Below are 13601 nucleotides of genomic sequence, written 5' to 3' on the forward strand. Positions count from 1 at the left end.
AATCACAAAAACTGCGTAGATGAAAACATTACTTCAAGTGTCCATAGCAAGATGGCGAGGAGAGGAGTGCCTGGACACTCTAGCCATTTTGGGGGGAAGAGCCGACCAGTCTTTCTGAGGAGATCTGGCATGTTTCTGAGACATCGGCGATTTGTAATCCTTCGGGAGGGAGGGGAGACCCAACTTATCCAAGAACTTGTCAGCTTCTGAAATGTCTCTCATAAAATGCTGCACACCATCTTTGCGAACCTGCAATTTGAACGGGAAGCCCCATCGATATGGAATTTTATGTGCTTGCAGAATAGACGTCACCGGCTGTAGAGAACGACGCTTCTCAAGGGTGGAGACAGCTATGTCATTGAATACCTGAATTTGGGCCCCTTTAAAGTCCAGATGTGGAAAATTCCTTGCCGCCTTCGCCAGTGATTCCTTGCTGTCATAGTAGTGAAAACGTACCACAACATCTCTAGGTTTAACTCCTTGCTGAGGCTTAGGTGCAAGAGATCTATGGGCTCTGTCCAACCTCCAATCTGCATCTGGGATAGATGGCACCAATTGCTTAAAAAATTCCAGAAGATACTTAGGGAGATCTGCATCCAAAATAGTTTCAGGGATACCTTTAAATCGCAGGTTTTGACGTCTGTCCCTATTCTCTTGATCCTCCTGCTGCATTTTCAGTAGCGCAACATCGGTTTTCAAAACTGCATTTTCTTCCTCCAAAGCATTAGCATAGTCCACTAACTGATCCATTTTAGTCTCTAGGTGACTGGTACGGTCACCGAGAGACGTTATTTCACCTCTCAATTCAGAAGATAACTTAGATAGTTCCGCAGTCAGAGAGAGCGTAAATTTACTAAACAGCACATTCAGCCTATCATCCAAGGCTTCCAAAGTAAGTAAGTTTTGTGGGGCCGAACTCTCTGGGGTGACTTCCGACATGATATTGGAGTGATGAGTGGGTATGTCCCTTTAAGGGTGCAGCTTGTAGATAGCAGGTGATAGCAGAAGGAGAAGTGGAGGAAAAAAAAAAAAGTGTATATTTATATGTATGGAGGCAGGCAGGAGGAAGGACAGGAGCCTCTGAGATGATAGAATGGGGGATAGTGTTCCAGACCCTCACACCACAGTCACTTACCCCCACCAAAGATGTAGATGGAGCCTAAAGAAAAGACTCCTGCAGAGGCTAGCAGCGTCAGGAGAGGGTCAGGGTGGGTGCCAGCAGTCCAAGATCTCCCCACAGAAGCTCCAGCAGCAAAAAAAAAAATTGCGGCCTAGTCGCCCCAATGAAGCCGGGGGCTAAATTTGAAGCTGCTGCCGCAATCGGGAGGCCTCTGGCGCGGTAGTCCGCGGAGGTCAGCGGATCTCCTCCAAACTGGATGGGCTGGATGCTAGAGGTACTGGGAGCCGGGAGAGGGGCCTCTTCAGGTAGTCAGGCGGCCAGAAGCGGAGATAGAGGCCCTAAAAGCCACGGGTGAGACACGAGCTAAGGAGCTAGGCTGCCATCCACCACGGTGCCAGGCCACGCCCCCTCCAGGCAAATTGTAAAACTCTTCTGCAGGGATTCCTTTAAATCTCTCATTGGTCAACTGTTGTCCTCCTTTTATCTTCAAGTCTCTTGTCCCCTAGTGCTTACGTTCTCAACACATGGTATGCGTACCCCAAGGGTACTTGGGTTGGATGCATGGGGTACTTTAACTTGTTATAGTTTATTACAGTGAGTTTGAAGATTTAAAGAGTATAAATGTAATCAATTGAAAGCATAGAAGAATGTTTGCAACACATTTATCCACCATTTTTTATGGAGCACGCCTAACAAATACATTTATATTCAGGGGAGTACCTGATATTAAGTTATTCACAATAGTGGGTAGTTTGTAAACACCAGCTTTCATATTGCCGTATCTGCTGCAATAATTTTAAAGGGCTCTTAAACTGAGTGATATGGAAGCTGACCTATTTATTATTTCCTTTAACCATTTACCGCCATCCTAACGTATTAAAACGTCATGCTTACCGCTATTAACAGCAACATGACGTTTTAATACGTCGCGCATTCCCGCCGCTGCTACCGCCGTGTGTCCGCCGCTACCGCCGCCATTACCGTCGGGATCCCGTGCTGGGCGATTGGGGAAGAGGACTGAACAGTCCTCTACCCAATCGCAGTGCCTGGAGTGAATGGACGTGACCGCGAACAGCGGCTACGTCCATTCACATAAACAGGAAATGTAACAGTTTAATAAAGTGTGTAAAAAAAAAAAAAAAAAGTGAACACGTCCTATGAGTGTTCACCAGCGCCATCTTGTGGCCAAAAAGTATATTACACTTACAAAATACATACATTTTCAAGTATATACACATCATTAATAAAATTACACTTCCAACCCTCCCCCCCAAAAAAAACACTTGTAAAAAAAAAAAATCAGCTTAAAAAAAATAAATAAATAGTTACCTTAGGGACTCAGCTTTTTTTATTCTATATTTTATGGGGGAAAATTAATTTTAATTTATTACATAGGGGCTTGTAATTATGGCCAGAACAAACAGAAAAATAACCACTTATATTTCAAAATAATATACTGTCGCCATACATTGTGGTAGGGACATAATCTAAACGGTTTAATTATCGGGACCACTGGGCAAATAAAACGTGTTTGTTTTATCCACAGGAGAATGTTTAATTTTAAAACTATAAAGGCTGAACACTGAGAAATGATTTTTTTTCTTTTTTTTTCTGTTTTTCTCATTAAAATGCATTTAGAATAAAAAAATTCTTAGCAAAATGTACTATCCACAGAAAGCCTAATTGGTGGCGAAAAAAACGAGGTATAGATCATTTTCTTGTGATAAGTAGTAATAAAGTTATTAGGGAATAAAAGGGAGGAGCGCTGACAACTGAAAATTGCTCTGGTCCGTTAGGATAAAAACCCTTGGGGGTGAACTGGTTAAAGAGAGTCTGAAGCGAGAATAAATCTCGCTTCAGACCTCATAGATAGCAGGGGCATGTGTGCCCCTGCTAAAACGCCGCTATCCCGCGGCTTAACGGGGGTCCCTTCACCCTCAAATCCCCTCCGTACAGCCAGGGAGCGATTCTGCATTGGGGCAGGGCTAACCGCCGCAGCTCTGCCCCACGCGCGTCTGTCAGCGCGTATCTCCGCCTCTCCCCCACCCCTCTCAGTCTTCCTTCACTGAGAGGGGCGGGGGAGAGGCGGCGATGCGCCGCTGATAGACTTGCTGAGAGGCAGGGCTGCAGCCGTTAGCCCTGCCTCCAGGAACAGAAAAGTTTTGTGGGGGTGGATTTGGGGGTGAAGGCACCCCCGTTTAGCCGCGGGATAGCACACATGCCCCTGCTAACTATGAGCTCTGAAGCGAGATTTATTCTCGCTTCAGAGTCTCTTTAAACAATACCAGTTTCATGGCTGTTCTGCTTCTCTTCTCTAAAACTTTTTGCCATTGACCCTGAACAAGTATACAGATGAGATGTTTGAAGTCTGACTGTATTTGCTGCCTGCTTGTTTCATGTGGGCGATTCCTACTCATGCATGAAAGATCAGCAGGATGCCAGTCAACTAGTATTTATATAGGGCAGCTTCCATAGCTCTCTCACTTCAGGGGTCCTTTTAGAAACACTACCTACCTACCCTAGAGCAACTGTAAATGCTTGGTATGTGACAGATATTGCCAATGCACTTGAGTGGCCATATGTTATGGTCCAAGTAAAAGTAAAATGGTCACAACTGTTCAGAGTTGCGCCCTTCCCATAGTTCGTTTTTACTGGATGAGTTGCAGCGCATAGGCCATCTTGGATTTACAGTGCTGCTGGATAGAAAGAGACCTGTATTTTAAAGACAACCCGAGGTGGGTTTGAAGAATATTATCTGCATACAGAGGCTGGATCTGCCTATACAGCCCAGCCTCTGTTGCTATCCCAAACCCCCCTAAGGTCCCCCTGCACTCTGCAATCCCTCATAAATCACAGCCATGCTGCTGACAAACAGCTTGTCAGAGCTGGCTGTGTTTATCTCTATAGTGTCAGTCTGCTGCTCTCCCCGCCTCCTGCAGAACTCCAGTCCCCGCCTGCATCCCTTCCCTCCCTGCTGATTGGAGGGAAGGGACGGGGGCAGGGACCGGAGCTATGCAGGAGGCGGGGGAGCAGCTGAGACTGACACTAAAGATGTAAACACAGCCTCACAGCATGGCTGTGATTTATGAGGGATTGCAGAGTGCAGGGGGACCTTAGTGGGGGTTGGGATAGCAACAGAGGCTGGGCTGTATAGGCAGATCCAGCCTCTGTATGCAGATAACATTCTTTAAACACACCTCGGGTTCTCTTTAAAGACGACTGGAGACCATAGAAAGCCATACAGGAATGATGAGAATCTGTATCAGGTTTTCTACTCCCTACAGGTGACATTTGCCATGTGACAGAGTTCTATTCTAAGTAAATTTAAAGAAACAAGGTATCAGAAGGAAATGCTGTGCAAGTTTGAGTATTCAATTTGCTGTGGCACACCGTGTAGGACACATTTGGATCTATAACTTCATGCATACTTTAGAATTGTGTGAGACAATCCTTTGTGGTGATCTCAGGCAAAAATCTAAAGAAAGTAAATGTCATGACCTCGTTGGTATTGTTGCTATTGAGCGACTCTTGTATTTCTGTTACCCACAACGCTTGATCTCTATAGAACAGAATGCTGGCAAAGAGCCGAGTAGTAAGTCTCAGGGGACAGTTATTAGATGTGTGTACAAAGCTTAAGTGTGCCTCTAAGATTTTAACATGCCTTTTATTTTCTCCCCTTACAGATCTTTGTGGAATTCACTTCAGTTTTTGATTGTCAGAAAGCCATGCAGGGACTGACAGGACGCAAATTTGCAAACAGAGTGGTGGTTACAAAATACTGTGATCCAGATGGCTACCACCGCCGTGACTTCTGGTAGATGTAGTTACGTAAATGATGCAGTGTGGAAAGAAAATGAGTGACAGGAAAGTGGAAGGACTTCCCTGCTCCCCCCCACCGCCCCATTCCCCTTCCACCAACCCCCCCTCCTTCCAGGAGGCTTATACTGATCAAATGTTTATATTTTATGGCCAATTTTTCTCCCCCCAAAACATAACCACCTATTTTCTCTTTTAAGGTAATACATATTAAACCTATATTCCTTGTCAGCTCCCCCAATTCAAAACAAGCCCTGGAAGTGTCCTCCGCGGCCCTATGGACCATGAGAAATGTCAGTGGTTATACTGTAGTAATATGTTGTCTCTCTAATTTCTTTCTGTGGCAGTTTCATATTTGACAAAAATGCTAATTAAAAAAACTTTTTGTTGTATTTTATTTTTCATGGTGTGTGTATTTTCTTTGTGTAGAATTGTTCTTGCAGAATGTCCTAACGCCTTGCTAAACAGTCTTGTATGCCCTGTATCTACTTTAATGGCATTGCTTATATTTTCAAATCTGGCATGACTAGCTGATTTTTGATCTGCATGTGGTTATTAGACATTTCAAGACCTGAAACTGGTTACAACTGTAGCACTGGTTGGTAGAGGTAATCCTGCACATGAAACATCAGACTAGCAAGCACCTACAGCAAGCCTGCCATCTACAGCCTAGCTTATTGGCTATGGTTTACAAAAAAAACAAATTTGGCCTGTTTTGTGCCAATGCAGTGGTGCTTGGACTTTTTTTTAACTCCTTCTGGGCAGGTTGCCATGGTTATTTGATTCTACTCCATTGCTTGTCTGAAATGAATTTGTCAAAATTAATTGGGTTTATCATACTTAATGTCATGCTGTATGTCGTTACCCATTCCAACCAACCAAACTAACAGGTCTATGTTGGTAATTTTTCACTCTTCTTGATTTAAAAAAAAAAAAAAAAAATCAGATGGGATTTTTCAACTTTCAAATGTTACCTTGGTTGTATTTCAGAGAGCCATATGTATAGCCCATCTTTTCTTCCTGTGAAGTGAGCATTGTTTAGTAAATGATGCATGCAAAGCAGTAAGGGAGCGCACAGATTTAAAGTAAATCTGAAGGCAATTTAAAAAAAAAGGTTGAGGGAAAGTCCTAATTAGTCTTCCTGATCCTCACAGTGCCTAGTACTTGATCCCTGGTTCAAATCCCCCGCAGCAGGAGGCTTTAATAAGTCTTCGGGAGCTTGAGTGTTCCCAAAGACTGTCGGCTCGGTACTGCATGAGATGGCGTGCATGCGCAGTACGGAGTGGCCCGTCTTCGGCTCAGGCTTCCAAAGCCTTTGGCAGAGAGCAGTCTCCGACCAGTGGTTCAAGGACTACTAACTGGGAGCCAGGGCAGGAACGACTGCCGGGAGAGGAACGGGAAGACTCTATAAAACCCAGAGCCTTCCCTCTACTTAGGTGAGTTTTATACATAGCTGGGGCTTCCTCCAGCCCCATGAGCACGGATTGCTCCCACGCCTCAGTCTTCACTACCGGGACCCGTAACTTCCTCCAGTCACGGCATATACCTTTTCTTGTTTTTACAGTGCCCTGAACTCAGAGCTCCTCTCTGCTCTAAAAGATACTGTACTCAACAACATAATAACCTTTAAACAAAAACATTTGTTACAGCTCATGCAAATCCTAAACTCTGCACATTTTCTACTTTCTGATGTATGGAAGCAGACATATTGTTTAAAGCCAGTGCTTTCAAATGGGTGTATCTGCTTATCTGCCATAGGCAGTCATGTGACATGGGAGGATCAAATGACAACTTGATATTAGGCACAGATGTGGGGGAATTAGATGCATACAAGAAGAATCGGCGCCAGGAGACTTGGGTGCAGGATACAGCCGGTATATGGCTGATCCTGCTACCGCACAAGTCCCGGCCGTGTTAATTACTATTCCCCCTCCAGGCCGCCATGGATAGTGGGGAATGATGTAATTCGGCTTCCAGCAAGTGCTGGAAGCCGAATTAGTGTTTTAAATTTAACTTCAGCTTTGTCTTCTGACGGCGCCGGTTAGACTCTCTGTGCTGCTGTAGCCGTATTACTTATTACAGCCTATGGTGGTGCCGGCTGCGCCTAAGTCTCCTGTGCCTGCTTCTTAGTGTTAGAAAGAAAACAGAGAAATGCACCCTGTATGTATTCAGAGAGTTTAGGCTGTCTAATTCAATCCTGTGCAAGAGTTGGGGTGCACTTTAAAGGATAACTGTAAGGAAAGGGATATGAAGGCTGCCATATTTCCTTTTAAGCAATACCAGTTGCCTGGCTGTCCTGCTGATCCTGACTCTAATACTATTAGCCATAGCCCCTGAACAAGCATGCAGCAGGTCAGTTGTTTCTGACCTTGTCAGATCTGACTGGATTAGCTGCATGCATGTTCCTAGTCTTATTTAACCACTTAAGGACCACAGTGTTAAACCAGACCTAAAGACCAGGTCATTTTTCTGTTAATAGGCCACTGCAGCTTTTAAGGCCAAGCTGCAGGGCTGCACAACACAGCACACACGTGATTTTTTCTCCCCACCAACAGAACTCTCTGTTGGTGGGGTCTGATCCCCCCCCCCCCGTGTATATATATATATTTTTTTATATAAATATTTGTTTTTGTTACATTTACCTATTTACTATTGTTTTTGTTTTCCCTCCCTCCCTCCCTGCAGCCAGCCAACGAGCGTGATCCGCTGTCTAAGGCTTCAGCCTATGACAGCCGATCACCGTCAGGTCTCCCAGGGGGACAGCCGTGTCACACAGCTGTCCCCAGTACAGCACTGCTGCAGATCGCTGCGATATGCTAACTGAAAAAGACGGCGGTTTTGCCGTCTTAATTCTCCCGATCGGCGATTGCCGCTTAGAGACTGAAGTTGAGGTGGAGCTCCGCCCCTCAAGCAGGAGATGCGTGATCTCCTGCAGTAGCTGGCCCCAGGACTTGACGCCGATTGGTTTTTAGGTGGTCCTGGGGCTACTGCCGCGGTCATGCCCGTTGGCGTGGGGTGGTCTTTAGATAGTTAAACACTACTGCAGCTAAATAGACCATCAGGGCAGCTGGGCAACTGGTATTGTTTGACAGGAAATAAATATGGCATCCTCCATATTCTTCTCACTTCAGTTGCCCTTTAAGGGAACGTTGAAGCTACACTCTAGGCATCACATTGAAAACTACCCCAGATGTTGCTGCACTGTTAGAGAAATGTTATGGCAGTTTAACACAAGGCTATATTTATTTATTTTTTTACAGAAGAGAATTGGCACTTTCTGTCCTGCTTATTGGCAGATACTGTATTAGGGGGTGTCACTTGCAGCCTGCTCTTCTGCTGTGAAGTAATCATTGGCAGTAATGGGTGAAGAAACCTCCTCCTCCCAGCCACTTAAACCTAAAACTTAAAGTGTACCTAAGGTGACATGAGAAAGATACGTGTACAGTGTTCTCCCCAGGTTCTTTTAGCCAGGCGCTCAACCCGGCAAGTTTTGGTGAGCACCTGGCTCTCATCGCCTCAACTCCACCTCTGCTGTAAGCAGAAATGTGCAGGGAAGTACTGGCTCTACATTCTTTCATCTCGCCCCACCTGCCTACGTTTTCATGCCACCCGGCTGGAAAAAAATCCGGAGACCGCTCCGTGTAACTATATAGTCCAAAACCTTATTAACCAGGCTTTTACTTGTTTTATTTTGCTGCTTATGTGGAACTATTGACCTTTTTCTAATTCTGGGACACTTATTAGGCTTCCATAATTAGACAGTAAAACATTCAACATAGTTTGTAAATGTTTACATATACAAAAAAAAAGGATAAATATAAGGGTTTAGCCACTCTTTTTCATCTTGGGTTCACTTAACAGCATTAAAATAGTATAAAAACAGCACTGAAGTGTGTGGGACAAAGCTTCTGGAACAGCTAATATACCTAGATGCCCTTGTGAAAGAAATGGGTTGCATCATGTAAACAAAGACGTGTGCAGAAATGGCAGTAGCCGAGTACCAGTGTAATGTGCAGAGAAGCTCACATCCCGGCACTCTTTACAGTGTAAATGTATTCATCCACAATATAGCTACACACAAATACACATGTATGGCAGCATATCTACGGTATCATTTAATTTATGTTAACACCTTTTCCTTCTTACAGTCTAATTATTGACTGCCTTGATGCCCACAGCTTCAGTCACTGTTAAAACTCTTGAAGATTAGGTAAACAAGCATGGTGCTGTACTGACTGTAATGGTGAATACTCACCTGAAGACGCAGGAAGATGGACCACAGTGATGTCACCAGACAAGCATTCCCCGATCCATCTTCCTGCCCGTGGAAACACTCAAAAGGGCATGATCCAGAGTTTAACCGATCGTGGCACTTTGTGTAGGAGTTTTAAGATCTTAAAGATCTGATCCGCCATGACTGTTATCCACACGTTTCAAGGTGGCATTTTCCTAATCGTGCACTCATACCCTTGTTGCAGAATCGATGTCTCGTGGCTCGAAGTAACTTGCACAGAATTGTGATGGGGGTACGAGTCTTAAAGAGAAACTCTGACCAAGAATTGAACTTTATCCCAATCAGTAGCTGATACCGCCTTTTACATGAGATTTATTCCTTTTCACAAACAGACCATCAGGGGCTGTTGCATGACTGATATTGTGGTTAAACCCCTCCCACAAGAAACTCTTGAGTACATACTTCTGGCAGTTTCCTGTCTGGGAAGCTTGCTGCATTGTGGGAAATAGCTGTTTACAACTGCCAAAAACCATGCAGCAGCTACATCACCTGCCAGCAGTAAAAATGTCACCATGTAATGTCAGAGTGTAATTCAGGGGTTTTATAGATTTTACAATGGGCAAGCACTAACTAAATCATTTATACATACAGTGGAGGAAATAATTATTTGACCCCTCACTGATTTTGTAAGGTTGTCCAATGACAAAGAAATGAAAAGTCTCAGAACAGTATCATTTCAATGGTAGGTTTATTTTAACAGTGGCAGATAGCACATCAAAAGGAAAATCGAAAAAATAACCTTAAATAAAAGATAGCAACTGATTTGAATTTCATTGAGTGGAATAAGTTTTTGAACCCTCTAACAATAAAAGACTTAATACTTAGTGGAAAAACCCTTGTTTGCAAGCACAGAGGTCAAACGTTTCTTGTAATTGATGACCAAGTTTGCACACATTTTAGGAGGAATGTTGGTCCACTCCTCTTTGCAGATCATCTCTAAATCCCTAAGGTTTCAAGGCTGTCTCTGTGCAACTCTGAGCTTGAGCTCCCTCCATAGGTTTTCTATTGGATTAAGGTCCGGAGACTGACTAGGCCACTCCATGACCTTAATGTGCTTCTTCTTGAGCCACTCCTTTGTTGCCTTTGCTGTATGTTTTGGGTCATTGTCGTGCTGGAACACCCATCCACGACCCATTTTCAGTTTCCTGGCAGAGGGAAGGAGGTTGTCGTTCAGAATTTCACGATACATGGCTCCGTCCATTTTCCCGTTAATGCGATCAAGTTGTCCTGTGCCCTTAGCAGAAAAACACCCCCAAAGCAAAATGTTTCCACCCCCATGCTTGACGGTGGGGACGGTGTTTTGGGGGTCATAGGCAGCATTTTTCTTCCTCCAAACACAGTGAGTTGAGTTAATGCCAAAGAGCTCTATTTTGGTCTCATCAGACCACAGCACCTTCTCCCAGTCACTCACAGAATCATTCAGGTGTTCATTGGCAAACTTCAGACGGGCCTGCACATGTGCCTTCTTGAGCAGGGGGACCTTGCGAGCCCTGCAGGATTTTAATCCATTGCGGTGTAATGTGTTTCCAATGGTTTTCTTGGTGACTGTGGTCCCTGCTAATTTGAGGTCATTCACTAACTCCTCCCGTGTAGTTCTAGGATTCTTTTTCACCTTTCTCAGAACCATTGACACCCCACGAGGTGAGATCTTGCGTGGAGCCCCAGAGCGAGGTCGATTGATGGTCATTTTGTGCTCCTTCCATTTTCGAACAATCGCACCAACAGTTGTCACCTTCTCTCCCAGCTTCTTGCTAATGGTTTTGTAGCCCATTCCAGCCTTGTGCAGGTCTACAATTTTGTCTCTGACATCCTTGGACAGCTCTTTGGTCTTTCCCATGTTGGAGAGTTTGGAGTCTGCTTGATTGATTCTGTGGACAGGTGTCTTTTATACAGGTGACTAGTTAAGACAGGTGTCCTTAATGAGGGTGACTAATTGAGTAGAAGTGTCTAACCACTCTGTGGGAGCCAGAACTCTTAAAGAGAATCTGTATTGTTAAAATCGCACAAAAGTAAACATACCAGTGCGTTAGAGGACATCTCCTATTACCCTCTGACACAATTTCGCTGCTCCTCGACGCATTCAAAGTGGTTAAAAACAGTTTTAAAAAGTTTGTTTGTAAACAAACAAAATGGCCACCAAAACAGGAAGTAGGTTGATGTACAGTATGTCCACACATAGAAAATACATCCATACACAAGCAGGCTGTATACAACCTTCCTTTTGAATCTCGAGATCATTTGTGTGTTTCTTTCCCCTGCAGCTCTCATCCACTGAAGTTTCAGGCTGCTCTTTTCTTCCTGCAAACAGCTTTGCCCTTGTCTGTAACTCCTCAGTATGTGAAAGCCCAGCCAGCTCAGAGGACGATTTATCCAGCTTGTAAAAGATAAGAGAGAAGCTGCTCTAATCCTAAATAACACACAGGCAGTGTGCATAGAGGGGCCTGGAAGGGGGAGTTCATGGCAGAACCACAACACTGAAGAACTTGGCAGCCTTCCAGACACAGGCCGACAAGTCTGACAGGGGAAAGATACATTGATTTATTACAGAGACAGTGATAGTATAACGTGCTGCAGTAAGCCAGAACACAATAGAATAGCTTTTTGAACTTGAAGGATGATAAAACACAGGATGCAATTTTTGTTACGGAGTCTCTTTAATGGTTGGTAGGGGTTCAAAAACTTATTTCACTCAATGAAATGCAAATCAGTTGCTATCTTTTATTTAAGGTTATTTTTTCGATTTTCCTTTTGATGTGCTATCTGCCACTGTTAAAATAAACCTACCATTGAAATGATACTGTTCTGAGACTTTTCATTTCTTTGTCATTGGACAAACTTACAAAATCAGTGAGGGGGTCAAATAATTATTTCCTCCACTGTAATGATTGTAAAAATGAAGCACTTTTTTATTACATTATTTTTCCCTGGAGTTCCTCTAAGTCTGGGTTGCACTAGGTCTGTTGCTGGATGTTTTCCTAGAGTGGAAGTTAGTGGACCAACTGATGTGAGGAACATATCCATCATGGACCCAGTAACAAATTGAGTTTCTGTGTTTCCACAACAATCCAAACATGACCTGCTAGATTTTCTTGGACAGCAGCTCAGTTGTCTCAAGATGTTCTACATAAGTTCCCAAGCTGGGTGTGGCAGGTACTGCCAGAGTTCATTGTATACCTGCTTTATGAATGCCCTGCTATTCCAATGTAGTGCAAACTGGCCCTGAAGTTTTCTGTTGCAGTTTATAAAGATTTAAGTTTATTGTTTTACGTTAAGTTTGTCAGTACTTTCTGCTCTGACGTGAAAGAGAGGCTGCCATATTTAAAGCAGCCTGTAACTGAAAATCCAGCAGCCTTCCTGTAAAAAAAAAAAAAAAAGTTGTAGTTACCCGTGCTGTGTTCTGCAACCCACCACTCCCCCTGGAAAAAAAATGCCAGTCTATTGAGATATTTGCACAATTTTGCAATTTGAAACAATTTGCATGCCACTGACGCCCCACTGATGCCACATTTTCACGCTGCATAAATTTGCATTTAACGTTTGCTCAATTTTGCAATTTGAATCTATTTGCATGCGCCTCCTCCCCCCGTCCATGTTTGATCCACCTTGAGCCTGCTAGTATTCTTTGCTACTGGCAGACATGTTAAAAAAAAAGAGCCAACTTCCACTATCTATAAACGCACCCACTTAAAGGAACTCCATTGAAAATAATGCAATAAAAAAAAGTGCTGCATTTTTACAATAATTATGTATGAATGATTTAGGCAGTTTGCCCATTGTAAAAGCTTAAGCTTTCCTCTCCCTGATTTACATTCTGCCATTTATCACATGGTGACATTTTTACTGCTGGGAGGTGTCACTGGAAGTAGCTGCTGCTTGCTTTTTTTTTGGCAGTTGGAAACGGCTATTTCCCACAATGCAACGAGGTTCACAGACAGAACACTGCCAGGACCATGTTTCACACAGTTTCCTGTGGGAGGGGTTTCACCACAATATCAGCCATACAGAGCCCCCTGATAATCTGTTTGTGAAAAGGAATAGATTTCTCATGTATACAGCTACTGATTGGGATGAAGTTTAATTCTTGGTTACGGTTTCTCTTTAAAGGGAACTGAGCACATTCTCTTTCAATGGAATCTCTCCTGGCATAGAAGCTGCCATGTTCCCCCCTCCCCTTCTCACATTCCTTATTTACAGAAGTCAGAGATGCTATCTTGACACATTGACACAAACTAGGTCTTTGAAGAAACAGTCCTAATTACTAACCCCCTTTGTTGTCTAATAGCATTGTTTACCTTTTGGTAATTAGCCCAATAAAACAATTAGGAACCTGAAAGCTCTGCGGCCGGGGACGGCCAGGCAGCCCTGCTGAAA

The 13601-nt window shown here is 43.8% G+C and overlaps 1 protein-coding gene across 4 annotated transcripts in view; it reads left to right on the forward strand.

Moving 5' to 3' along the window:
• Window positions 1-5333, forward strand: part of U2AF2 (U2 small nuclear RNA auxiliary factor 2) — a 43567-nt gene extending 38234 nt beyond the window's left edge. For all 4 annotated transcript variants that reach the window (XM_068241058.1, XM_068241059.1, XM_068241056.1 and 1 more), the window contains exon 11: window positions 4804-5333. In XM_068241058.1, the coding sequence (XP_068097159.1) occupies window positions 4804-4938 (135 nt within the window). In that variant the 3' untranslated portion in view covers window positions 4939-5333. The remainder of the gene's footprint in view (window positions 1-4803) is intronic.
• Window positions 5334-13601: the final 8268 nt, after the last annotated feature.

Source organism: Hyperolius riggenbachi, chromosome 6 (assembly GCF_040937935.1).
Source record: "Hyperolius riggenbachi isolate aHypRig1 chromosome 6, aHypRig1.pri, whole genome shotgun sequence".
In the NCBI taxonomy this organism is placed as follows: domain Eukaryota; kingdom Metazoa; phylum Chordata; class Amphibia; order Anura; family Hyperoliidae; genus Hyperolius; species Hyperolius riggenbachi.